We start from the raw sequence: 26,199 nt of genomic DNA, 5'->3' as shown, positions 1-26,199 counted from the left end.
AAGTACCTTGCACAGCATCACATAGCTCATAGGTTACAGAGATGTTAGCACTAGGCTCAGCTGGGAAATTGGAGAAAAACGATGTGGAAGGAAGTGCTGTTTATATTTACTCTGAGTCCTGAACAAGGTTTAACTCTCCCTCTCATGGTGATAGAAACTAGGTACTTAAGACAGAAAGAGAATTCTCAAAAGCTGAGAGATTTGAAAAGATGATTTTATAAAAGATGAATTAAGAGCATGGAATGCATGAATGAAGATCTGAGATGGGAACAGAGGCACAAACACCGTCCAGGGAGGCCCTGAAATGGGAGAATGTTGACGTTTTCAGGAAGCTCCCAGAAGGTCAGTGTGGCTGGAGATGAGTAGGTGAGGGGAGTAGAAAGAGGTGAGGTCCAAGAGAGTGTGTTGACCAGTATATTTTGGGGGACTTGAACACCTTTGTGATGTTCTTTGCTTTCCCTTGATATGGGATCACTGAAGAGTTTTGATAATTGATGTAGTAAGATATGGTTATAGAAATGCAAGAGGAGAAGCAGAGATGGTTAGAAGGCTGTTAGATAACGCAGAAAAAACGGGATGGTGGCTTTGTCAGGAGAGCAGAGGTACATGTTTCTGGATATATTGCGGAGAGAGAGTCAAGAGGATTTGCTGTTTCATTGCATATGGGGTGTGAAAGAATATAAGATAAAAATAAAGAGTCCAAAGCTTTTGAACTGAGCAATTGCAAGGATGGTGTCTCCTTCACTGAGCTGAGCCAAACTTCAGAAGGAGATAGTTTGATGTGATTTCAATTTTGGCAGTAAAATTATGGTGCCCGTGTGGAGACTGCATGAGAAGGATCCTGAATCAAGGCAGAGATCAGTTTGGAATCTATCGTGTTAGAAATGGTGATGAATGTTTAACGGTGACCATGGCAGTGGGAAATGGGAAGAAGGGGCTTGATTAGTTATGGGACTGGGTTGGATGTAGTGCAAAGGTGTAGGGAGAGATGTAACATGGGAAATTCGAGGGTTTCCTGTCTGATGACCACTAGGGACACTTCTCTGGCCTGGCCCTGGGAGGCCTGGATCTTTCGAATTGTGCAAATACCAAGAACGTAATCACTTTCCTATTTGAAACCACTTATCAAGATAAACATCAGAATGCATGCCTCGTTTGGAAATTTTTCTGTTCAGTTCCTCTAATTTTAATTGGTTTATTTAATGTTCTTTGCATGTGTTCTTTATAGATTTTAGATATTAACCCCTCATCATATATGTGATTTGCAAATATCTTCCCCCATTCTGTAGGTCGCCTTTCTTTTTATTGATGGTTTCCTTTGCTGTGCAGAACCTTTTTAGATTGACTTAATCCGACTTTTCTATTTTTGCTTCCGTTGCTTTTGCTTTTGTTGTCAAATCAAAAAAAAAAAAAAAAAAAGTTGCTAAAACTGATGTCAGGAGTTTACCCCCTATATTTTCTTCCAGGAGTTTTATGGTTTCCACCCTTATATTCAAGCCTTTAATCCATTTTGAGTTGATTTTTGTGTATAGTGTAAGACAGGGATCCAGTTTCGTTCTTTTCATGTGGCTGTTCCGTTTTCTCAACACCATTTATTGAAGAGATGATCCTTTCCTCATTGTATATCCTTGGACCCTTTGTCATAAATTAATTGACCATATATGCTTGGGTTTATTTCTGTGCTCTATTCTGTTCCATTGCTCTATGTATCTGTCTTTAATGCCACTACCATACTGTTTTGATTACTCTAACTTTGTAATATAGTTGGAAATTAGGGAACATGATGCCTCCATCTTTGCTTTTCTTTCTCAAGATTGCTTTGGGTATTCAGGCTGTTCTGTGGTTCCATACAAATTTTTGGTGGCTTGGTCTAGTTATGTGAAAAATGCCATTGGAAATTTCATAGGGATTACATTGAATCTGTAGATTCTTTTGGGCAGTATGCACATTTAAACAATATTAATTATTCTAATTCATGGGTACAGAATACCTTTCCATATTTATGTCCAAAATATCAGAAAACCAGCCTAGTCTCCTTGTCTTCAATCCCAACTTTTCAATTTTTGCACTTATCTTCTCCAAATACTTTTTTCACATTTTGCATTTTGTTATTCCCTTACTCAGAAAATTTAAGGGGGTGCAAGCTCTACTCAAGATGACAATCACCTTAACTTACCTTGAAGACCTTATATTTGGACCTGAGCCCAACTCCCAACTTCTTACTTAATAGTCTCCAAGTAGAATTTCCTAGTTCACTGGAGACCCACCATCTTTCTCCACCAACACCGCATAATACGACTTCTCTGCCCATTGCCCCTGCCAGCTCCGAAATCCAATTTCCAGATCAATTTTCCTAAAAATCAACTCCCATCAAGCCATCACCCTACTTTGAAATACATTTTTACACTCTATTTGCCTAGTGATATAATTACAAACTCCTCCTTTGGCAATTCTGTCAAGCTAACTTGATGGTTCTGACTCATTCTTCCACACAGTTCACAGAACACTGCCTTCAGTTATGTTTCAGTGTATCAGTTAAGCAGATACACTCAGGGACACATAGAAGTTTCCTAGTTGAATAATTTGTATAGATATATATATAAAAGCAACACCTCTGTAGTGCTTACTACATGTCAGGTACTTTTTGAGCATTTTAAAAGTATGAATTCATTGAATCCACCTAACAGTCTTATGTGATAGACACTATTATTGTTCTATTTTCCAGATGAAGAAACTGAGACATGGAAGAGGGTAATCACTTTTCCCAAGGTCACATGGTTAATAAATGGCAGAACTAGGATTTAATCAGAGATAGTCTAGGTCTGTAGCCTATGTTCTTAATTCCTCTGGCATGCTGCCTCTCTCCTTGGATTCCTGCCACCCACTACCTACCACCCTTCCCCCAACACTGGAGGCTAAGAATTACTGAGCTCAATCATCTTCATCAAGATTCAAAAAGATTGAAAGTGTCCTAAATCAATCAAGCCCCCAATGAGTCTTCTGTAATACAGGTCACCTTCCTCAGATACCACTCATGGTTTTTACTTACTGTATACTACCTTTGTTGTCATCAAACTGTGTGATATGTATCACATCTCTCTAACTAGATTGAACATTTTCCAAAACAAACTTATAATCGACACTGCAAATTGCTTTTCTGATTTTCCAAGTTTGTTAAAGGCCCCCCACATCTAAGTTCAAAGTCACTTCTGCCTCCCGTCTCCCTGGCCTAATCCATACATGCAGCCAGTCTACTTCTAAGTTTTGATTCTTCATGCATCCCTGATACTACTCGTAATCTTCTCTACCTTTTCTATCTATACAGTGAGAGATGTCTTACCCATTAGCTGGCCCACGGCAAGCAAGCAGTGTGTTAATGGCTGTTGTATTGCTTGAGATGCTCTCTGCCCTTTCTCCAAGTAGCATAGGAGTCGTGTATGTGGTTTTCCAAACTGCATGGAGTCTTTGACCCCAGGTATTCATCATAAAATCCCATTGCCACTTTTAACTTATCTACGGCAGAGCCTCTGTCCTGCTCCTGCCACGACCCTTCCGTTCCCACCATTGTCTGCTGGAATAAGACCTCCCTCCTCAATTGGTAGCCAGAAGTCTACTCATCACACCATTGATTTCTCCTTCTGGCCTCCTGTCACTCCACTGCGTGTTATACCTTATACACAAACCGGCAGAAGCTACTCCCGTCAAAAGTGCCGTTTTCCCACCTCAGTGTTGTTCCTTCTGCAGTTTCTTTCGCTAGAAGTGCTGCTCCTCACCCTGCCCTCTACCTTTACATCCTGACTCTTTCATATTACCTTTCTTCTTATTCTGTTTTCTCACTTTCTAGGGTCTCCGTAATTGGATTAATCTTTCATTTATCCTTCTATTTGGCTACTTGCCTCATCTTCTTTACTGGATTTGAAAATTCCTAAAGCCAGGAAATGGGCCTTATACAACTCAGTAATCCTTGCAACAACAGCCAGTGCCTTGCATACAGTAGGTATTAAATAAATAGATGTTGGATTGAGATAACAGCTAACCCTCACTTGGTTATAGGTAGAAAATAGGTGTCATGGTTCTAACAGAGCCTTATCCATCATTTTGCAAGTGACATAACTCAGAAGTGAGGATGAGTTCAGGAAAAGCCTTTTAAGTTCTAATTCCCAGGAATGATATACTGAATTTGATCAAGCCCATGGTATCCCCTTTAGAAATCCCCAAACCTCAACTCAGTATTTATCTGTATTTCCTATACATGTAACAGTCTGTCCTATCATTTAGCACTAATACCTGATATCTCTCAAGCTTTGTTTCCTTTCCTATAAAACCAGGATAATAATACCTACTTTGCAAGGTAGTTGTAAAATCTTTACAAGATGGGATTAAAGATCAAATTTGATAATATAGTATTTTAGAACATTAACTCTTGCATACAGTAGGTACTGGAATGTGTTAAGTTTCTTAATCCTCTCACGAGTAACCATGGCCTACTTAAGGGAAGGGGCCTGGGATCCAGCTGACATTGCCTGCCCTAGTGGGCTGGGCATGAGAGCAGAGACCTCGTAGAATAGTCTGGGAAGCAGTGTATTCAGGGGTCCAGCCATGCATAAACCACTGGCCTTACAGAAGTAAGGAGGCTCTGAGATAGACAGTTGCTCACTCTTTAGTAAAACAAAGAAAAGGTAAGTGTTAGCAGGATGAAACCCTTCCCCATCCTGGAATTCTGCCTACTGTAATCAGAAGGACTGAAATTTCGAAGGAACAGTGTTCTGACTGCATTTCAGTGATCCTCAGTGATGTCTCTATGATCCATCTAAAATATCCCCCTGACTTTCCACCTACCCCACAATCTCCCCATTTGAGCCTATAACCCTAGTTAAAATTCTGCCTAGCCAGTGAGCAGAGCTGAGACTGCAGGTGGCGAAAGAAAGGGCTCCCAATGGTTCGATGAGAAGACTGCAGAGCCTGGGGAGCAGACAAGATCTGAAGAAAACATCTCTGCCCTTTTTATTCACCTACATAGTCTCTAAACCTGGCTTTGTCTTAGGAAAAGTAGAAAAAAAAAATAAGTGGTCAGAAAACATTGAATTGACAGCAAAACACAACAGTAAAAACACCATTGTTCATTTTTAGGGAGGATTATAGATTCAAATTTACTTTAATTCAATCTTTCTCCTCTTTTAATTTCTTATTACTTTCTGATTTTTCTTTCTCCGATATTTCTCGTTACTTTCTCCTTGCTTGGTAGCCTCCTTTGAACAGTTTCTAGCATCAAGGCTTTTAACTATATATTGTTAAACTTTCTTAACCCGATGTGATTAAACAAAGGAAGGAAGTCAGTCTCAATCAATGATAAGCTGGAGAAATAAGCATTTTTTTTAAGGAAATGAAGTTTTATTCCTCTTAGAGATGTACTGAAACTATTGAAAGCAGTAATAGTTGTAACTTAGGAAATGGATGGCTGCCTTAACTTCTACGAAATAAGCCCATATTATAAACTTACCCTTTGAAATAATATATGTGTTTCTGCTGCTGCTTCTTCGTCTTTTTTTTTTTGGTTAAGACCTTTACTCTTTAAATAGACTAACATTTACTTCTTTACAATTGCTTATCAAACTCTTTTTTTATGTGAACATTGTGAATATTGAGATGTAAATGCAAATCTCAGTTGTTTGAAACTTAATGAGGTTAAGTATAAATGAGGTCAAGACCACACACTAAATCTTTCTATCCCCTGATTGTCTCCATTGCGTGGCCATGAGTGTGTGAACACCAAGCTCTGGTCTTAAGAAGCATCAGGGGAGAGGATGTGGATAAATCCGTCCAATATGCCTCCGCATAATTGGAAAATGGCTCTGTTTTCATCAGCTGTGCACCCATGGTTAGTAGCGTCACCCTTCTCCGTGAGCATAGTTATCTTAGAATTTTAATGACAATTTTAGCATCATTGTTCCTTTAATAATTTATTTGATGTTTCAACTCGCTGCTATGTGGTAGTGTCACCTCAAATGAGATGAGCATTTTCTGTTTTCACTGGCATTCTCCTTGTGTATTTATATCATACTTGTTAAGGCAAATATTACTATGTGTGCTCATGGAATTGCATCTGATCTCTGAAAGAAAAATAATAATCCATTTCATGAGATGAGTGATTTTTACTAACTTCTCATTCCAACTCAAAGAATGCTTTTTTCCCCGTGATTAAAATGTATTTCTCAATTAAATTAAAATGCAAATATAGACAGTCTGTGTTTATGGTTATAATAGAATTATTTAAAGAAGGTTTTAAATCACCCTGCTGTTAATATTTCATGCAGGAACTGTTGGTTTTATTGTTGGGCCAGTACTGCCATGTTCCATTTTCAAAATTACTTTAAGTGCTATGAAATCTTAATCATACTGCCCAGGTTTTATCAGTTTTTGCCTTCTCTTCTCTAGGACATCAAAGTGGACTGCTTTGCTATTTACTTCATAAGTTATGTTAGTAATGTTTGAGAAATATCAAGTATTAAAACTTTAGAACCCCTTGCAATTATGAACGATTCGCTATTTGTTGTAAATAAATATTTCATTACACAGAATTGAATCAACTCTTAAATTTAAGAGGACCATATTTTATAATTTATTATGAAATTAAAGCTCTGGAAATGGACTTCAAGAAACCATTTAGTCCAACCTTTTAATTTGTATTAGAAATATAAAATGTCTGTATTAGAAATTGCATCTAATGCTTTTCATTATGATCCTTTCAGTATTTTTTAGAAAAGTTCTATCACTTCTCAAAGAAATTGATCAAAATAAATTATAAATACTTTATAGCTTTATCTTTTTCTTTTTTGTTATTTTTTAGTGATCTCAGTGAAAACCAAATTCAGGCAATTCCAAGGAAGGCTTTCCGTGGAGCAGTTGACATTAAAAATTTGTAAGTATTTGTTTTTTTAAAAGTTATATTTATGTTGAAGTGTCACAAAAAATGATGAAAGCCCTATGTATCTTTATGTTTGCTTAGGAGAGCTTGTAACAATACGTTTTATATTGTTTTCACAAGCTACCTGAAGAGATTCTCATTTAGAAGATGTCTTGAATCTGAACTTGTTACCAAATTCATTCTTCAAACCTTGTGATTAATCTTGTTAAATCTAAAGATGTGATTACATTAAAAGCTATTTACAATGTATTTTCTGCCCTTTTACTGTCAGCTTACCTCAGTAACTCCTTTTTCAGTTGTTATCTGGTGTTTATTAGATAAGAATTTAAGCTATTTTTATTCTGGAAAGAGTAGATAATATTTTCTTCTTGGACAAACCTGTAGCCTAGAGCTACAGCTTTTGAATATAGCTTTTAGATCACTATTTTCATTAAATGCCAAAAGTGTGAGAATAGGAAAATTATGCCTTTCCCTTTGTGTGAATATTTTTCTTACATCTTTCCCCCCTCATATCTTTATGAAAGGATATTTGTGTAACCTTCTTTAAAAAGAGAGAAAAAAGAAGAAAAAGAAAACTGCGTTTCTGTATTTTCCCTTGATAAATCTTTAATAGGGTGTCTTGTGTAGAAGTGTTTTTTGTAAGTGTACATAGCTCTGAAGGTACATATCAGATTTAAGATTTCAGTGGCAATCCTAATATTGTCAATATACATCTTTATAATTTTTCAAACATCATATTAGCCTTTGAAAATGATGGGTTTTGATTGATTGTGAATGCTAGGACATAAAATGTTTTCCTTAGCCTTTTTATTAGTTTGAAATGTAGGGGGAGAAAAGCCCCTGGGTGCTGAGATTAACTATCAGGAATTCAATATTTCTTAGCCTAGTCATAGACAGGGCAGGGCCTTTATCAAGAATTAACTTATATTCAGAATTCGCCATGGTGGGATCCAACACTATTTTTCCAGTAGCAAGAGTGAGACAGATGTTTTCCCTTGTCAAAGAAGATGACTGTTTGTAAAGCTACAAGTTCTGGCTTCTACGTCTTCTCTTCAGTGTAAATGGTTTTTGTTTTAAATTTGTACTTTTTAAATGTACAAGTCAAGAGAAACATACAGGCTTATGGATATAGCCATGTGCAGCCGTTAAAATCCTGGCTCTAGGTTTTTATGAGTGTTTACATGTTCAAAGGATCTTGCTTTCTTTTTATCTTTAGCTAGGGTTTGGGGAAGTCTTCAGGTAGATTTAGTGAGGTAGAGTGTTCAGAAATGCCTCTGTATATTACGTTTGGTCAGAACAATATGAAGATCCTATGTAGCGCCTACTCACGTTGCCTATATGTCACTGTAAAAGGATAATAATGGCTACAGTTTACCACCCTTCGGGAATGCACTTACAATCTTACCATAGTATTATCTCTAAATCCTTAAAACAGGTGGCTTTTACTTCTTAGGAAAGATATTCAGGGAATCTAAGCCTGTATGTAATCCTTCTGCCATATTGAAGGATACATGTGGGAATGGGATGCCAGTCGTGGAAGGATTCTTCCTTATGTCCTCTTCATTTGTCTTTCAAAATGTGATTTTAAAAGTTTAGAGATCAAAAGAACAGTGAGATCTTAGCCACTGTGCTGTGAGGAATGCAATGCTGGTTTAGCAGGATTTTAAAAAATATTTTCCCTACATGCGTCATTTCCCCCAAATTTAAGGCAATTTATTAATATTACACATACAGTGAGATGAGTTTAGGATTGGAGTCTCAGAATCTTTTGCTATTCATTGGATTTGTAGACATGACAAGTCAGTAAACATCATTAAGCCCTAGTTTTCACTTTTATAAGTAAAAATAACAACTTTCGTGGATTTGTTATGGTTATTAGGGAAAGAAGATATGTGAAAGACCCTTTAAAATGCTATGAAATAGAATGTCTTATTTCATTCTGCATGTAGTCTCTAATCAACTGATAGAAGCTAGTCTTGAAAATGGTAGAATAAAAAGACAGGAAAGTAGGACATAGTGTAATTTGCAATATTAGGAATGGATAAGGTTGACCTGTGCCTATTTTAGGCCAGGTAGACATGGAGCTACAAAATGGAAATCATATATATATATGATATATCATATATATATATATATATATATATATATATATATATATATATATATATATCAGAAAGCACTAAATGAATATACACAAGACCCTGATTTATAAACAAGACATTAAGCGTCATAGGTACTGAGTAAAGAAAGACATAAAGGGATTGCTTAAGTGATCGGGCAATGCTGTAGGAAAGATTTCGTTCCTGAAAGAAAATGTAAAGGAATCTTTGAGGACGTTGGTTTGTATTTGTATTGGTGAGTAGTGGTAAGGTTGGATTGAGAAAGTCAGAATTTATTAGAGAAGCTGTACAAAGTTAGAATTTATCCCCACTGTTTTTACTCCCTTCCATGTAACAATGGGAAAGAACATTAGAGCAACATTGAAAGACCACAGTGCATTTGTAGGCTTATTTAATTTATTAGAATCAGAGCTCCAATCTTATAGAAATTTACAGTGAAAAGGCATTTTTCTGTAATTAAAAAATAATTCAAACTACAGTGTTCACAAAATAGTCCAATTTCATTGGGCTTTGTATGAAGTTAGTTTTCTCATTAAAAGTTAAAAATGATATCTGTTAAAACATATTCGATCAAAGGGTAAATTTCAATTTGTATCATTATTAAACTGGCAACCATAAGTCAAGTAATGACTCCATAAAAATCCACAAATGCTAGCGTTATTAATATTCAGTGTGGGAAGGAGAGGTTTAGTGCTTTGTCCTGTTTATCATTCCAGGGCATGCACTTACAATCTGGACAATCCTGTGTGGTACCATGATGGCTACTGTTCTAAATTTAGGAGTAAAAGAGAAAAAAAAGAAGGCTGGGCAAGAGGAACATGGGCAGGAGTTGCATCGAGACAATATTTTCTTCAGCACTAAAAGCCCAGTCTGATGCACTGTAGCAAGCTTATTGGATTTACCTCGTTCAGGCCTTAATCAGAGCAAACTCCAGTTATCAGAAGATTTCCATGGGAAGCACTTGCTTTAATCTCGTGGATTGGCTAAATATGCTCAAGGCAGCATCCTGACAACATGAAACTGATGCTGTGGAAATTTTGCAAATTAGCAGCTCTTATTCCTCTCCCTCCAGGCAAACCACACTAAAGCTATGCTAGGCAGATGGACATTTATCTTGCTCTTAAATATCTCCAGGGAGGATGTCCCATAACTTTTTTGTTTTTCTCTATTAATTTCTTAACCAGATTAAAACGCTTTATATTTTATTGTGTTACCTAATTTTCTGCAGCTGCAACTGAAACCACTTTCTTATTCCTGACATTTTAGACAGTGAGATTTGAGAATAACAAGATCACATTAAAATATCAACTAAATTATAGCGTTTATAATTGTCACTGGCAGCACTTTTCCATAGGATTTGCATCTGTGTTTTTAAACTCCCCAATCAAGTATGAATTAAAGTATTGATACCATATCATTACCCACTGATGCCTCACCAAAATGATAATCAACGTTTATACTGTTTTTCTTTATAAACTTTGTGTATATATATTTAATATATTTGACATTGATGTAGTAAAGCCTTTTCTGCCTCCTGATCAAATCTTGAACAAAGATATGTTCTACTGCTTTCATTTATTTATTTTTTATCAAGGATCTATGAGGTGTTTCCATTTAATTGAATAATTTAGGAGAATATTCAAATTAAACCTTGCTTTATTGCTGAGACTTGCAAGCGTATTCTCTAAGCAAGTACTTTATGAATATAAAAATCCTCCAAAAGTCTCTTGTACTTATGAGAAACCATTCCTACTTATAGTTATCCCAGGATTTAAATGAAAAAAAAAAGTATGAATATATGATCTTAAAAATTAAGTAGATTGCTAGTTGTTATTCACATCACAAAAGCAAACTCGAGCATACTTTACCATTAGTTTCTTTGTGAGTTCAAGGCGGATACTTAAAATAATTAAATTTCAACACGCATTATTTAAGATCTACTGTGTAATATAAATCACACCTGCTTTCTTTTTCTAATTTCATTTTGCAGTACACCCTCAAAATGTACTCCATGTTCCAGTCAACCTTTACTTTTTACTGTTCATAAATAAATACACTCCTTCGCTTGCATTTTCGAGAATCCATTAATCCTACATCTATTATGATCCTTACCATCGTTTTCCAGGAAAACTGCCTCTTGGTAAAAAAATAACTTAGGGAAAATATTTATATTTTTCTTCTCTTTTCTTTTTTTGACATACATTAATTTATAGACAAGGGTTTACGCTACAAGATGATGTAGCTTGGTTCTCTTTGACTAAGTCATGGTATTGTTTGGCTAACAATTATGTATGACATGACTTTTTAGGAAACAAATCAACTGATTTGGGATGCAATGATTATTATCAATAAGGAGATTTGGCAAACAGGAGAGTTTATCTGTTGTTATTACATATTTTCCATGTAAATGCAAGACTTGCTTTCACTTTGTCATATAAAATAAGTCATAATTGCAAAATGTCTATGTAATCAACTAGTTTTCATGTTTAGATTATTACATTTTTGTAATACTTACATACTTATTACGTACTGACCATAAAAATAAAATCAATTGATACCAAACTTAAATTGTAACTTTTCAGGCCCCCAGATCTTTCCTAGAGTGTTTTCAGTAAGTTGAGGCTGGAGAGACTTTGAAGGGGAAGTTGGTTCCTCATTCAAGGGTGCTTCTATCCTTAGTGTTGGATTAAATGTGAGGTCTTCAGTGGGACATAGACCCTTCTGAACAAACCTGTAGAGATGACTCTTCATTTACATAGAGAGTTAATTAAGTTGAGTTTCATATTTTGAAGGCGAAAGCTCCCCTTAACACCCTGAAGGCTATGCAGACGTAAGGGATAACCAGTGGCTGCCTGCGTACTTGACTGTAAAATAGATCAATGGCAGATGCCACTCGAAAGTACCTTGGGAACTGTCCGTGGTCCTGTAATTTGCCTGGTTTGCACTCACTCTAAAAGCACACTGCATTGTGATCATCACCAACAGCTGTGGTCAAGTTTGCTGCCGGTAACCTCTCTAACTTTGCATTTTGCTTTGTCTCCCTGGTGCCTTAGCATTTTTTCCTTCAATGATGGCATTCTCTCAGGTAAAACCGAATCTATATATCTTCATAAACATTTTCGGAAACAAAACAAATAAAACACGAGAACAACAGACTGAGTCATTGGGAATCCAATTCATATATGTATAAAGTAGGAATTGGCATGATTTTATTGTGGCTGCCATGTGGTCCTTGAAACGGGAGAAATCTTTAGATTACTTGCTTCCCCAGCACTGAACAGCCTCACTTTGCTCCTCTGTACAATAGCGTGCTAATTAAATTTTGATCTCCAGTTTATGATCTCATTAGATAATTTTAACACTGCACACAGATTTGTTTGCACCAAGTGTTGTTAATTCCATAACTACCTGGTTCAAATGATTCAATTCATTCTAAAAGAACACTTTCTTATTGGTGCTATGGCAAACTTAGGGATACAGCAGAATAGTTCTATATTTCTATAGGGTGAGTGAGGATATAGACTTTTCCCTGAGAAAGCAGTGACTTTTATTGAACACAAAACATCTAGTCTCATTAGATATTCTGACTAGTCCTAAAATTCTTGCTTCCACCCAGGTTTCTAGCCCCTCTCTCACTGAATTTGCACACAAGCTCTTTGCTCAAGCCTGAATGGTCTTTCTCTTGTGAACATTTACTGTGAACATTGTAAAGCCTCTGTTTACAACTGTTCTTGGATTGACTCTCTGTCCACCATAGCCATTTTTTCCTACCTTTCTGGATTCTACCTATTTTTTTAAGGATCAGTTTTTTTCCCCCACCCTCACACATGACTACTTCAGCCTAAGACTCTCTTCCTTCTCTGAATTTTTGTAGCACTCTTCATCTGCTGGCTTCTTTCTTGAAACTTGGCCATCAGAGATTTGAAACCCCAATTTGCAGAATGAATGGCTCCTGAATGTGTTTCCCTAGCCACTTGTGTATTGAGTGGGGGCTTCATATATGCATAGATTTAAATTTGAATCAAGATTTCACCAACTATTTATTACCTTCTTTGGATGAGTTACTGGAATTCTGTTAGCCTCATTTTCTCATTTATAAAATCAAGTTGATAATACTTACTTTTTATTCAAGTGAGGAACTGTGAGATGGCATATATACAGACTCTGCTAATTGCTATCCATTCAGTAAACACCGTTGTTGGACATCTGCTGCTGCCAAAACATCCATGGGGACATGTGGTTCATGCCAATTGGTCCTTGATATTTGATCCTGTTCAGAATGTCCATGCTTAAAAAACATCCCTGGGTTCAAATAGCCCATAATGTTAATTCTACTTTTGGTTTATAGGATTAATACATAAAAACACTGTCATGTTTCGTTGGCCCAATAATCCCATTGAGCTTCTATTTCAATAATAACCCTTCTCGGCTCAGTAGCCCAGCTGATGGGGTTAGGTAGATGAGTCTGCTTGGATGTTTCTGTGGATGTTTTGAACCAGATCACATGTCCAGTAATCATAATTGTTAGCAATTATTGTCAGTTTCAGTTTCTATCACATTCAATTACTTTACTTAGAGTTACTAGAACATGAAGGTCAACTTAGTTGTCTTTCCTCCACTTTCTATTACCACCTTTCTTAGAGTTACCTTTTGTTTCTTCCCAATAAATTAGCAAGTGGATGTAACTTTATGCCATAGATTATGCTAATAAAAACTGAAATTCTTTATTCCTATGAGAAAAACAAAATGTTGCTGGAAAGATTGCTTTTTCTCCAATAACATAATTTATTTTGCATTCTTCGGAAAAGTCTTTGCATTGGTTGTTTTCTTCACTGCTACCCAGGTTGGCACTGATGTGCTTTTATGCTGAGGTAAATGATATAGTTGCTGAAACTTCTGTCTAGGGTGTTCATTTATATGTGTCAATTTATATTCTTCTGTGCTTCTATTCATTATAACTTAAATCTTGATTACTTCTTAAACAATCATGATTTGTATAAGATGAATATGTTTGAGCATTCGTATTGTCTTGAGTTTTATACACGCAAGACAAGAAAGAGAACGGATCATGCCCGTATTTTTCTTTTTCTCATATTTCATTTATATGTCTTATCAGGTGTATTACCAAATAGCAAAATGTTGTTATTCCCTCATATTGATCCTAATCATTTTGATGCATTGTAAATCACCTAAATTTTTGCAGTTTGCCATCTTACAATAGTACTATGAATATCAACTAAACTTCTATTTCTAGTACCTAAAAAAACAACAACAACAACAAAAACAACTGGAACACCAGAGCATAGTCCTAAAAATTTTGTTGAGACATTGAGAGAAACTGCCTAGCTTAGAAACTATTAAAGATTGTTTATATTCAGTATTGTTTCAGAGTTAAGTATAGTTTATGGTGCTCTAATTCTTACAAAAAAATCAACTAGTAATAAGATTTTATCATTTAGATGCTGCAGTGAAATATGAATTTTCCATGGGTAAGGACAAAACCAACTAAAATTAATTCAGGGAGATAGGTTTTATATGTTTAACTCAAAGATAGTATGGTATCCAAATTTTGAAAAATTAAGAAAGGAAATCCCTGGAAAAAAACTAAAAGTAACAGAATGCAATGTTTCCAACTGTATTTCAAGATGCCAAGTCAGCAATTTTTTTTCTCACCATTTTGTCATTTAATATATCTATTTTAAAAACTTATATTTAGCAATATTACATAGTCTGTCATACCTAGAATTGATCAGAACCTGAAACTAGGCTAAATTATTTTTAGTGTTGAAAAAAAACAGATCCGCTTTAGCTATTTTATGCGGGTGAGGCATGGAGGGGAACATCTCTTAATAAAGACACACTGCATTGTCTAAGACTAAACTTGCCAGTGGGAGGAAAAATGAAAACGGGCAGTCTAGAGTTATTTTAGATCATCAGAGTAGTTATCACTGAAAAGAGAATCAGTGGTTAATGCTGACAGAGATCTTGAAGATGCTCTACTCTTTTTAATATCGTCGTCATGAAATTAGAGATAGAGCAGTTGCTTCAAAATACACTTACAAACTAGGACAGTGAAGGAGCCGACGGAGAGGCGATCTGGAACTTGAACAGAAGGAGGGTTGGAAGTGGAGAATAAGGAGGCGACAGCACAAAAGTCTGGGCTAGGATATGTCAGCTGAAGGTCTGAAAGAAACTCCCGATGATACTACCTGCTTCTACCATTCTTTCTCCCCAGAAAATAAGAAAGGCACTATCTAGCCCTTGTGCCAGGAAAGGATTCTGAAGCTGTCTCCTAGGTACCTTGTGCCCTTATCCAGAGACCAACACATTTACCCGATGTCTGGCTGAAATGTTGTATCATTACTTTTTGGAGAAGTGGTGGGAAAACAAACAAACAAATAAACAAAAAAACCACTTGCCTCTTCCTAATTCCTTAACTCAGAATAATTTCAAGGCACAGTTGGAAATCACATCCAAACAGGATCGGCCTGTCACTAAATGCATGGCTGAGAACAGATCCTTTCCTGTTTACAGAAAGCAGAAGTGCCCAGGGCTTTGAAAGGTAGTGGAGGGAGAAGTGAGCGGCGTGAGAGAAACAAGGTGCAGCAAAATAGTCCAGAAACCCTGAAATTAATTACGCTTTTATATAGTTCTGACACTGTTTATCTTGAACCATATGCAGACAAATGGAGGTTTATGCAGAGAAATTTTCTCATGACTAAGAATGTGGGCACAGCACTTTCCACAAACATTCCTGTGAATAGAACAAAATCCACCAATTGATGAAAAAGTGATTCATTTAGACTTTGATTGTCCTTTCATCTGAGTAACTTTTTCATAAAAGAGCGTTGTTCTCAGAAGATACACAGACTGCAATATGATGGCATTCAGAAAACTTTTAAGGAAAACTTTGGTTCTCTGGGAGCCAAATCTTCTTAATATTTTAGCACCAAAAAGGGGCTTAGATTTCTGCTAAGAATCAGAAGCATGTAACCACGAGCAATGTTAAAGACGGGTGAAATTACCGAAGTTTCCGGCCGCGTCTCAACTTCTGGTGGTAGACGGAAGGTAATCTGCCTTTCAGCCCTCATAGGATGAGATTTGCTTGAGTGCTTTCTAGCATGCTGGGGCCTCCCTTTGTGTATAGTATGCATGATTTAAAAGAAGCTGTGTCAGCACTGACTTATCCATTGACAGCTAAGGATATTAAGATGTGGGCAAACATACAGCTCACCCTCTTACAGATTAACCTGGGGACTGCATTAGGCAAATTTGATAGCATTAAAAGATTTTGCCAATTTGTCTGGAAACAATTTCTCTTTTGTAGTGTGTCAAGGGTAACACTTCCTGCCATTGTACTAATTCAAATGGCTTTGATAAATTGTTCAAGAGGTTACAGAATCGTAGTGTAGATATATATTTACCACTTTAAAGTAAGAAAAGATTATTAACTTAATTGTTAAATGAATTTAATCCGTAAAAATCAAAAGTGCTCAAGAACGTAAGTGTTTTTCTTGGAACCGCAGCAGCCGTATTCTATCATGAGGCTTTAAACATTTTCTTAGAAAATAAAACTGCACTTCTGCATTGCTTTCCAATACATAGAAATGCTTTAGGTTATTACAGTAGCAGGAATGGTAGCTATTAGTTGGGGAAAGCTTTAGTTTATAAAAGCAATAAAATTGTATCTTCTTCAGGGTTCGCCGTTTTTTCCATCGCATGTCCTAGATTGTATCATTTGCATGACACAAAGGTATTCTCGTGTGCGATCGTGTCCCCTTAGAGACCTTCTTAAAAATGAGATGTATATTTCATGAGACATTCTCTATGTACATAATTCTAAAGTAAGGAATTTGAAGAGGTCCCTCTGGATTAAATCGTTGCACCTTTATTCAGTAGTCTTATGAGAGAAACAGCTCTTCTATGGAAATGTTTAAACAGCTTTTTTTTTTTTTTTTTTTTTTAAGAACAGACCCCAGATGTCACTGAGCCCTTTCGGTGAATTCCAAACTTGAAACAAGGGCAAGATTCATTGGTGTTATGATCACAGTCTTACCCCCGTACCTCTGCATTTAGAGCTAACAACTCATCTGACTATTTCATCAGACATTCCGTTTCCATCTCAAGTGAAGCATTAAAATACTTTTTCTTTACTATAATAATAATAATAACGGGAAGCATCAAGCAACTAGATTTACACAACTGCTTTTTTGTAAAAGAAAAATACAGATAGGATTTAGTACTTTGCTGTTTTTTTTAACCAAGTATATTCCTTCATGTGAATAAGGAAATTTTGATTCCAAAAACAAGTGGCAGGGAAAAGCAGACTTAACTAAGTTTGGAACAGTCCTTTCCCACCCCATCTTTGAATTTTAACAACTGAGTATTTGAATGAGTGTTACAGAAAAAATACTCATTTGTTTGGATTTTGTGTTATTTTGAAGAAGCTGATACAGCTTTTAAACTTTTTACCATGGATTAGGTAGGGTTTTTCCTTTTAAATTAAATTTATTGCGATGACATTGGTTAGTAAAATTATATAGGTTTCAAGTATGTAATTGTGTAATGCACCATCTATATATTTAGGTGTTTCAATGATGTTGCTGCAGTATATATTTTGTAGTATTTTGAGCTGAAATTAGCATCTTTGAGAAAATAAAAAAAAATTTAAACACTTTAAAAACTTATTGTCTGGAGAGTGGTGTAATTCAGGAAGTTCCTTAACTGAAAAGTATGCCATATGTACGGTGCAGAGAATTCGGATATAAACAATGCAAATTATAGAATAATGAAGCTTAATACAGAACAACTTCCAGCTTTCTAAAGTGTATCCTTGGTTGGGAATAGCAGGGAGATATATGGGACCTCCTTTCTCTTTCTTGATTTGGAGTTCTCGAAGGCAAACTGCTTTTAAAAGGAGAAAACCTAAAAGTAGTCTTGCTCTTTCTCGCCAAGGATAGTGAAATTAACATGCAGCTGGGCTTCTCTGATAAATGGATTCTGTTAGGTCACTGAGGGGGTGCATGTGACATTAAGTGATTTACAGTCCTTTACCTTAATGAAATTGTTTCAGCAAGATGACGCTGAAAGCTCTTAATGGATAGCTTTTCTTGATGTAATGAAATTGCATTCCTATGGCATTTAATATAAGGTGCAGTTATTATTTACAGGAGCTTTCCAAGGGCTGCTATTTGCACAGACAGTTCAGAACAAAAAGAGATTTCAGTGGCGGCACTGAGGCCAGAATGGCTTGTGACATTCTTAAGCAGATGAGTGTATTTGTGAGAGCATTTCAGCTAGTGCAGCCAGGGCTTCCTAGACCCTTCAGGAGATTTCCTTTCCCTTAACCCTGCCAGTCTTCAGCCTTTTACATATATTCTTCTAATCTATTTAACAGGCAGCTGGATTACAACCAGATCAGCTGTATTGAAGACGGGGCATTTAGGGCTCTCCGGGACCTGGAAGTGCTGTAAGTACAGCTTCTTTCTCTCACTCTTCTCATGGGAGCTTTGTGTCTGGGGCGTGCTAATGTGGAAGCTTATCTGCTAACGTAGTGGCAAAATGGTCTCCTAAAGAGACACCTTAAATAACTCGTGGTGAAGGCAGAGAAGAGTGCCAATGTGTTTGTGTGTAGAACCTCGCAGAGCCTATCTGTATGTTTAGGTAAAATTGTCTATTTAATAAGGGCACGCACATGTTTCCACGTGTTGTCCTTGAAGTGTTTCTTCTTATAATAAAATATTCTTATTCACAGGATTGGCGAGAATTCCTAGAATTGCTAAATACCAAGATAACATCAGTTGTATAGGAAAACTTACAACCAAAAAATTAGCTTAGTAGCTGATGTGTTTGGGATATTTGGTAGTTGCTATGCAATGGAAAGACGTTTTCAAATTTTAAAATGTCCTTTTCTTAACCAGCTAGCATCATCTTTGTGAGGTTGTTTTGAAATCTACTTTCTAATTTTCATAAGCCGCCCATTAGGTCCTTTTTCACCACTGACTTAGTAAAGCACAACACACAGATTTGAATTGCAGTTGGCATCCTCTCTCTGGGTAGATATGGCTGATAGAATTGGTTAGAGGCAACTGAGTTATCCCTACAGACCTCTGACTTAGTAATATAATTTTAATGAAATTAATTTTAATAAAAAAATTCTAATGAAAACTAGAGTTACGAAAGCCGTTTAAGCCGCCTGTATTATTCCAGAAATTTTTTCCAGTCAAAGAGTCACATTTTCATAAATACACTTTCAATTTCTCCCCCAAATAAGATATTTTCTATGCTATTGGTCATCCCTAAAACAATTTATTCAGAAATTGAATTAAATGTGAAGAGGTTTTGAATTTTGAAATTTTTAGTCCATGAGGTAAAAGTTATCCAGAAATCATGAAATCCTAATTAAAAAAAAAAAAAAAGAAGAAGAAAAGAAGATTCCATTGTTTTATAAATTGAGTTTGAGGAACAGGTTATAATTCTGAAAAAAAGTTTAATAATGTTTCAACTAGAATGGCTTATTTTAGTCAATTTTCTATATGATTCTGGTTTTAACTGTGTAGAATAATTGAGTAGAATTTCTAGCTGCATGATGTGCTACTAAGTTATTAATTATTTTTAAAGTTTATGGAAGAATGAGTTGATTGAGATAAATTCTGTTATAAGAATATATACTGTTTTCTAATCACATGAGAAGTCACTTTTGTTTCTGTCTTGATAACAATCTAACTTTTTCTATAGGAAAAAATATTCAAAGTGCTTGTCATACACATTTTAGTTATAAGGCCACTTTGTAAATTGTGTTCCAGAGTCCTTTTTAATATGCAAAGCTCACTGACGCTGTTTCAGAATCAGAACAATTAGGATCCAACTATGATTTCATGATAGTAGTCTGATGTCAAAACCATAGTCAGTGCCACAAAACTTTGTATATGAAGAGACTACCACAGGTGTTGTTTAATTGGAACGGAACTGATCAAGCCAAAAAAATTATTACTCAGTGCTCCTAACTAGGAATATGAATGATACCAGTTTATGGAAATTTTGCTGAGTATTTTGGATGGCTTAAAATTCCATAAAGTACTTTGTTATTAAGTAAATGAACTTAAATACTTATTAGATATAGAATAATTCGTATATATAATATTGAGTATATATTGAGTACACAGAGAGTGTGAGCACTATGTGTGTGTGTGTGTGTGTGTGTGTGTGTGTGTGTGTGTGTGTGTATTAGAGAGAGAGAGACGGAGGGAGGGTGAGAGAGCAATCAAATCATAAAAACAGAACCACCTCATACATTTTGATTGTCATGGTAGCAAAATGTCTAAAAACTGACGAGCAGACCCACTATCATAAACACACTAAAGAGTGACATTTTACGGTTCATGGTATTAAAATTAAAAACTAAATTGTTAGAAACTTTTTTGAGGACCTAGTACATAGCTCTCAAAGAGATCTATTATGGTCAGAGTTTGTTTGTTAAAAAAAAAATTAATTAGCACAAGATACAAGAAAATATGAATTTCTCTCAAAATGATTTAAATATTTTATATTAAAATTTTATAAAGTCAAAAATTTTATAAAGTAGACATTTTTAATGTATGCCAATGTTTAAATTCTCATAATTCATACAACTTTTAGATAAATCAGTTGATGAAGAATTTAATGCAAAATTGGAGAAGCACTGAAAGGTCTGGGATTTATCAAGCCCAAATCTCTTGCCAAATAAATCAGAAGTTTCCCTATTATAAACATTTGGTCAGGAGCCTTTTTTAATACAGTTATCTTCTGAAGAGTTTCAGAAAGAAAGTTCTCTGTTTTGCTTACTTTTACCATTCGTAATTCTTTAGGATATATCGTCTCATTATGTGGAAATAATGAAGAGACATTAATTTGCACATCATTTTAAATTTCAGATTCCCAGTGATTTAGATTTTTAGAAATTTTAATTCCATGGACCATTCATGACTATAGAATATACTGAGGACAAACAGAAGTAGGTGGGAGTAATCATTCCAGGCCATTGATGAAAATGTGTCACGATTGTATGTCTATTAAGGTTAAAAGAGTGAATCAAGTTCAAGAAGGAAAAGTTAAGGTCGATGAAAGCAAAGAAGCAGTTTATCACGTGTACTTTCATGGCCTTATTGTAGAATTCTGATTGGTAGGAGTTAGAACTTTTTATTTCTTAATGTGAAGATACCATCTCAAAAATAACATTGGACACTGAATCCATATCAGTGTTTTCTTTTTCTTTGGACACTAGACTCAGAAATGAGATATATCCCTTGAGTTGCCAGTTTTGGATAGTTTATTTTCTTTTTCTTTTCTATAGGATAGGTCTAATTTAATTGAATTGAAACATAGTGATTCATATCCATTAAATATCAGACTCTTTGCCAAATCTTATGCTTGGCACTAAGGGAATAAGAAAAAATAAATCAATATTGAACTCCGAGAGAGTCTACGTGATTACCAAGACCAACATTTTGTATTTACACACCAGGATGGCCTTTGAACAAGATTATATTCTCCTTGCAAAGAGAAAATCTTGAGGTTGAACATAGAAATAGATTTTCTTATAGGAAAAAGTGTTCACAAATAAAGAAGTACAACATATAAATTCTCATTGTTTCAGAATAGGAATGGATCATGACCATAACATATACATGTCATATCTAATTAACACATATGTATTATTAATTTTTAAATAACCTTATTTCATTAGTTCCACATATTTGCTGTGTCACCAAATATCTGTATCAATGTTGCTTTGCCAGCATCAATACTAAACAAAAATACTAAGATGATTTATTTCTTCAGTTGCCTTATGCAAACTAACATTTTGAGACGAGACCTCAAATTGATAACCATCAGCTTCAGCATTAAATAAAACTCTGTTTTGTGTGAAATCATAAGAAATTATAGTTCAAAATTATTGTGGGTCTGCTGCATGGGAATGACTTTAAAAAATGTTATCCCCAAAGTCACATTTTAGTATACTCTGTACTTTGAAGATTTTCGCTGTATAAATTCAGCATAAATTTTGCGGGTGGGAAAAGGGGTCATTTGAAAGCAAATCCCTTTGAGAAATGAAACCTTTTAGTGCAAACATCAGGATATATTTTAATGGCGTTTGGAAAAAAAAATCTCATTTCAATTGGGTACAAGGAAAATGCCATAGGCTTTTAGATAACATGAGCCAACCAATTCAGTGCTTTATAGGTCCTTCATAACATGGGGATTTTTCCTTATGTGACTTCATTCACATCACTTGGATTAGTTCTTACATCATTCAATACATTGCAAACTGGAAAGTAAAGAGAGTCATTGTGTGTTCTAGATATATAGCTGTTGTGCCCTACTTTGCTGAGAAGTTTAAGTTAATCCCTCAACCCCTGAATACCCACATCTCACCATTAACAACTGCAGCCGCCAGCTGGCCAAACATGGCCTCACAAATGTCCCTTGCTTAGCCCAAACAGACTTGACCCACAGACTCACGGGAATGTTTGAGTCAGTTGCCAGTATTTAAAAATTAGGAAGATTGATCTAAAAAATTTCCATCTCTAGCTCCTTTTAAAAAACATCAGATTGTTCAGCAGCCTTCCATCATAGATAGCAGAGCAACCTTCCATTGGAGCTGGATACTAGCTGCTAACGCAGAAAATACCACCACTAGCTTACCAAGGTCCTCCACGTTCCCAGCTGTCCGTCTCCTCCTCTCCATTTCTTCCCCATTGCATTCCTTTATATTCATCCTGCTTCTCTCAGGTATGTTTCCTGCCTTGCCTCTGTAGGCAAGTCAGTTTGCAACCTCTAATTCAAACCTTTCTCCGATATCAAACTTACCACCTGGGCCACTGAGCCCATCTTTCTTGCCTCTTCAGCAATTTGCTCTGTTTAGTCACCACTCTACTGTAACTTCTATATGCTAGAATAATTTTCCACTTCCATACTATTTTCACATGCCCCTGAGATAACTGTCTTCTCACTTTCTTGTCACAACCAGACTTCTCTGAAGGGAAAAAAAAAAAAAGCCTCTTCTTAATCTCACTAAGTTTTTGTAACTTGTGTAATTCATCTCACCAGTTGGACTAGGTGCTATTTTAAGACAGGTTTTATGCCTGATTTACTTTTTATAATATTCCATGTTACCATAAAAATTCAGGACATATTAGATGAATGAATGAGTAGTAGTAGAAATAATAATAACAATAAAACTAACAATGTTTATGTTAGGGGAAAAGTAGGAACAATTTGAACCAAGCAGGAATTATACTTATTTTCACCTTATTTCCTTTGACCATCCATCTTTCTGACTCTATCTTCATGAAACCATGATCACTAATACATATCACTAGAAATAGGACAAGATATGTGGCTGCAACTAAAAACTGTTAGAATATATTAATTTTTTAATGTACTGCTACATTATGTCACTTCATCCCCACCCAATACAAGAACCAAATAGACATTGATATCGTTCTTACCACTCAAATGGCAACAGCGGCTGATATCTACAGTAAAGAATAATTAGCAGGACTCTGTTTCAGGACATGCCAGAACTGATTCTGTGCTATCGCTATGAAATTTCAGTTGGAGATTTCAAATATGTTCATTTACTCATAGACATAATACTAATTGCACATGATACCCCTCTAAGGAAATGTAACTGTTTAATTTCTTAATTGTGACTGTCTTATGTTCATTCCTTAACCAATATCATAAATAGACATGCATGCATACACAGGGTTCATAAAGCAACGTGGATATAATCAAAGACATTATGTCTAAAGCCATACATATGTAATAAATATTGGATAAAACTGAATGCATAGTAATACGTTCAAGTACAAAATTTATTTATCATCTTGTTTATAATATAGTGTACTCTCTATGCTGTTCTACCAGGTAAATTTTTTTTTTTTGTATAAACCTAACCACTAGAAGTTTTCTCTATTATCTACGATTAATGAATTTCACATCTAAAATTTCTAACTTTTTTTTTTTTTTTAATTCTACAGCACTCTCAACAATAACAACATTACCAGACTTTCTGTGGCAAGTTTCAATCATATGCCTAAACTTAGGACTTTGTAAGTAGTCACAATATATATAAAGTTCAGTTTAATCAATTAAGTGTTTCATTTAAGTTGAACAGGACCACTGTTCATTGGGAGGCAGTCCACTTTTTTTAAAAGTTCTAGATATGATCTTTGAGAAAATTAACTATTCTGAAAACTTGAAAGCTTTCTTTTAAATGATATGTGTTATGAAAAATTGGGGGGGGGACATTTATTTTGAGCTATTGTGGAGGTCACATTTCATTAAGAAATGGAAGACTCCTTGATTGGCTGTCAGAAATGATAAATGGTAAATCTTTACGATTTTATTACTGTACGTCACGCAGACCTAATAAAGCTAAACTGGCTCTGCAACTTTCTTTGTAATGTACAATGACTGCATAACCCTCTAGTGCTTCTGTAATTAAGGTTGTGTCAGCATTTCTATTTAAAAATATCTTTTTAGGGGTTACAGATGGACATTAAAATATTTTAGGTCAATAAAAATATTTCTCTAATAAAATATTTGCTACAGCTATTTTTTTTTTCTTTTGGAGAAGAATTAATGCTTAAGGCCCCGGGTGGGGATATTTAGTTAAAGCATTTTTGAAGATAAATCTCATTTTAACTGGGTTTCAGAATCATCTGGACCTAAAAGTTTATAGCATATACTGTATGTGAGAAATGGTGGGAAATATAACGAAAACAGTGGACTTCTTGAAAAAAGTACGTATTTTTTCAGTAGCGTACATATATTTTGATTGGATTTTCAAAATATTTTTTATTTTACAATAGCTTACAACTGGAAACATTGTGTTTATGTTCTCTTTTTAATGAAAAATCAATTGAATTGCCAGCTCTTTCAGTGCTATTTTTTTTTCTCACTAAAATACAATAATCCATCATTCTAATTTCCTTGGACTATGATTTAGCAAAATAAAACAATGCTAAAAGTATGCAGACATAACTAAATTTTGTTTTCTTGGGGCCATCAGTTTGAGATCAATCTGACCAAGTTAACAGCCCAGTTCACTAAAACTATACTTGATGAAATTGGTTTCTCATTAACTTTAGTTAATTTAAATAAAAAAAATTTGATCAAGCTTTCATTCCTTGCAAAAATAAAGCCACTTAGACTGTAAATCATCCATCATCTGCATTTTTGATAGTGTTCCTTATTTTCTCATACAAATTCCACTACAGTTTGTCTTACTAATCAGGTGTTTAAATTTTTATATTGTTTTCTTATTTCAAGTTTGTGCACATATAACTGAATCGTTGTAATGTGCTTGGCTGAGATGGAAATATTTAGAAAACAATTATGTGGAATGTGATATGTGGATTCCAAAGGATGTCGCTCTGACTTCCATGCAAACTGAGCCAGAGGTCCTCCAACTTTCCCAAATTGTAGCTTTTTTGTTCTGTGGCATGCTGTCTAGTTTTGATGTAAGACTGTCTGTTCCATAATGTAAAAGAGTCATCTAACTTTAAATCCCCTTACTTTGGTTGTTTCATTATTCTATATTATTGCTGCTACTTTAAAATTCCATTTTTATGGTCTAATTATCTTTCTGGACTGAGTTCCATGTCTTAATATCCATTACTGTTATTGGGTTAGAATTGAGCACATCAGCTAAAAAGGGCTAAAATGGTATTACTATGTCACAGATGATTCTGGGAATGACGCTTTGATTTATAGCTTTGGATGTCCTTTTCTTTAGTTTGAGAAAACATAAAAGCCAGTTTGAAGTCATTTACCTAATTTAGTGGATACATTTGTCTGATATTTTATTAATGGAGAAGTGCTATTTGCCACTTGGAAAAGATCCACAATCGGGTGTGGATCCCTGCCAACACACAGGGGGTTCACTTAATTCCTTCACTCCCAGCCATTTATGTCTTTTAATTTCAGTCTCTACTCTTTGAGGAGAGGTCCCCAAGAGCCAAAAGCTGCTAATCCCTCTTTCTGATATTAAACAAAAAGAAGGAAATCCGAATAGGGATGTCAAAGAAGTGTATTATAGTGAATTATTACTGTGTCTTGTTGAGCAAAAAAGAAAAGTGACCTGCTAAAAAGATTTTGCAAGCAGTT

At 35.2% G+C, this 26,199-nt stretch overlaps 1 protein-coding gene across 5 annotated transcripts in view; it reads left to right on the top strand.

Annotated features, from left to right (window-relative positions):
* Nucleotides 1-26,199, top strand: part of SLIT2 (slit guidance ligand 2) — a 338,185-nt gene that overhangs the window by 195,146 nt on the left and 116,840 nt on the right. For all 5 annotated transcript variants that reach the window (XM_033106302.1, XM_033106300.1, XM_033106301.1 and 2 more), the window contains 3 exons: nucleotides 6,848-6,919; nucleotides 18,443-18,514; nucleotides 24,069-24,140. In XM_033106302.1, coding sequence (XP_032962193.1) covers nucleotides 6,848-6,919; nucleotides 18,443-18,514; nucleotides 24,069-24,140 — 216 coding nt within the window. The remainder of the gene's footprint in view (nucleotides 1-6,847; nucleotides 6,920-18,442; nucleotides 18,515-24,068; nucleotides 24,141-26,199) is intronic.

This window comes from Rhinolophus ferrumequinum, chromosome 5, assembly GCF_004115265.2.
Source record: "Rhinolophus ferrumequinum isolate MPI-CBG mRhiFer1 chromosome 5, mRhiFer1_v1.p, whole genome shotgun sequence".
Lineage (NCBI taxonomy): Eukaryota > Metazoa > Chordata > Mammalia > Chiroptera > Rhinolophidae > Rhinolophus > Rhinolophus ferrumequinum.
The sequence above is the reverse complement of the archived record's forward strand: the minus strand, read 5'-3'. Positions and strand labels throughout refer to the sequence as shown.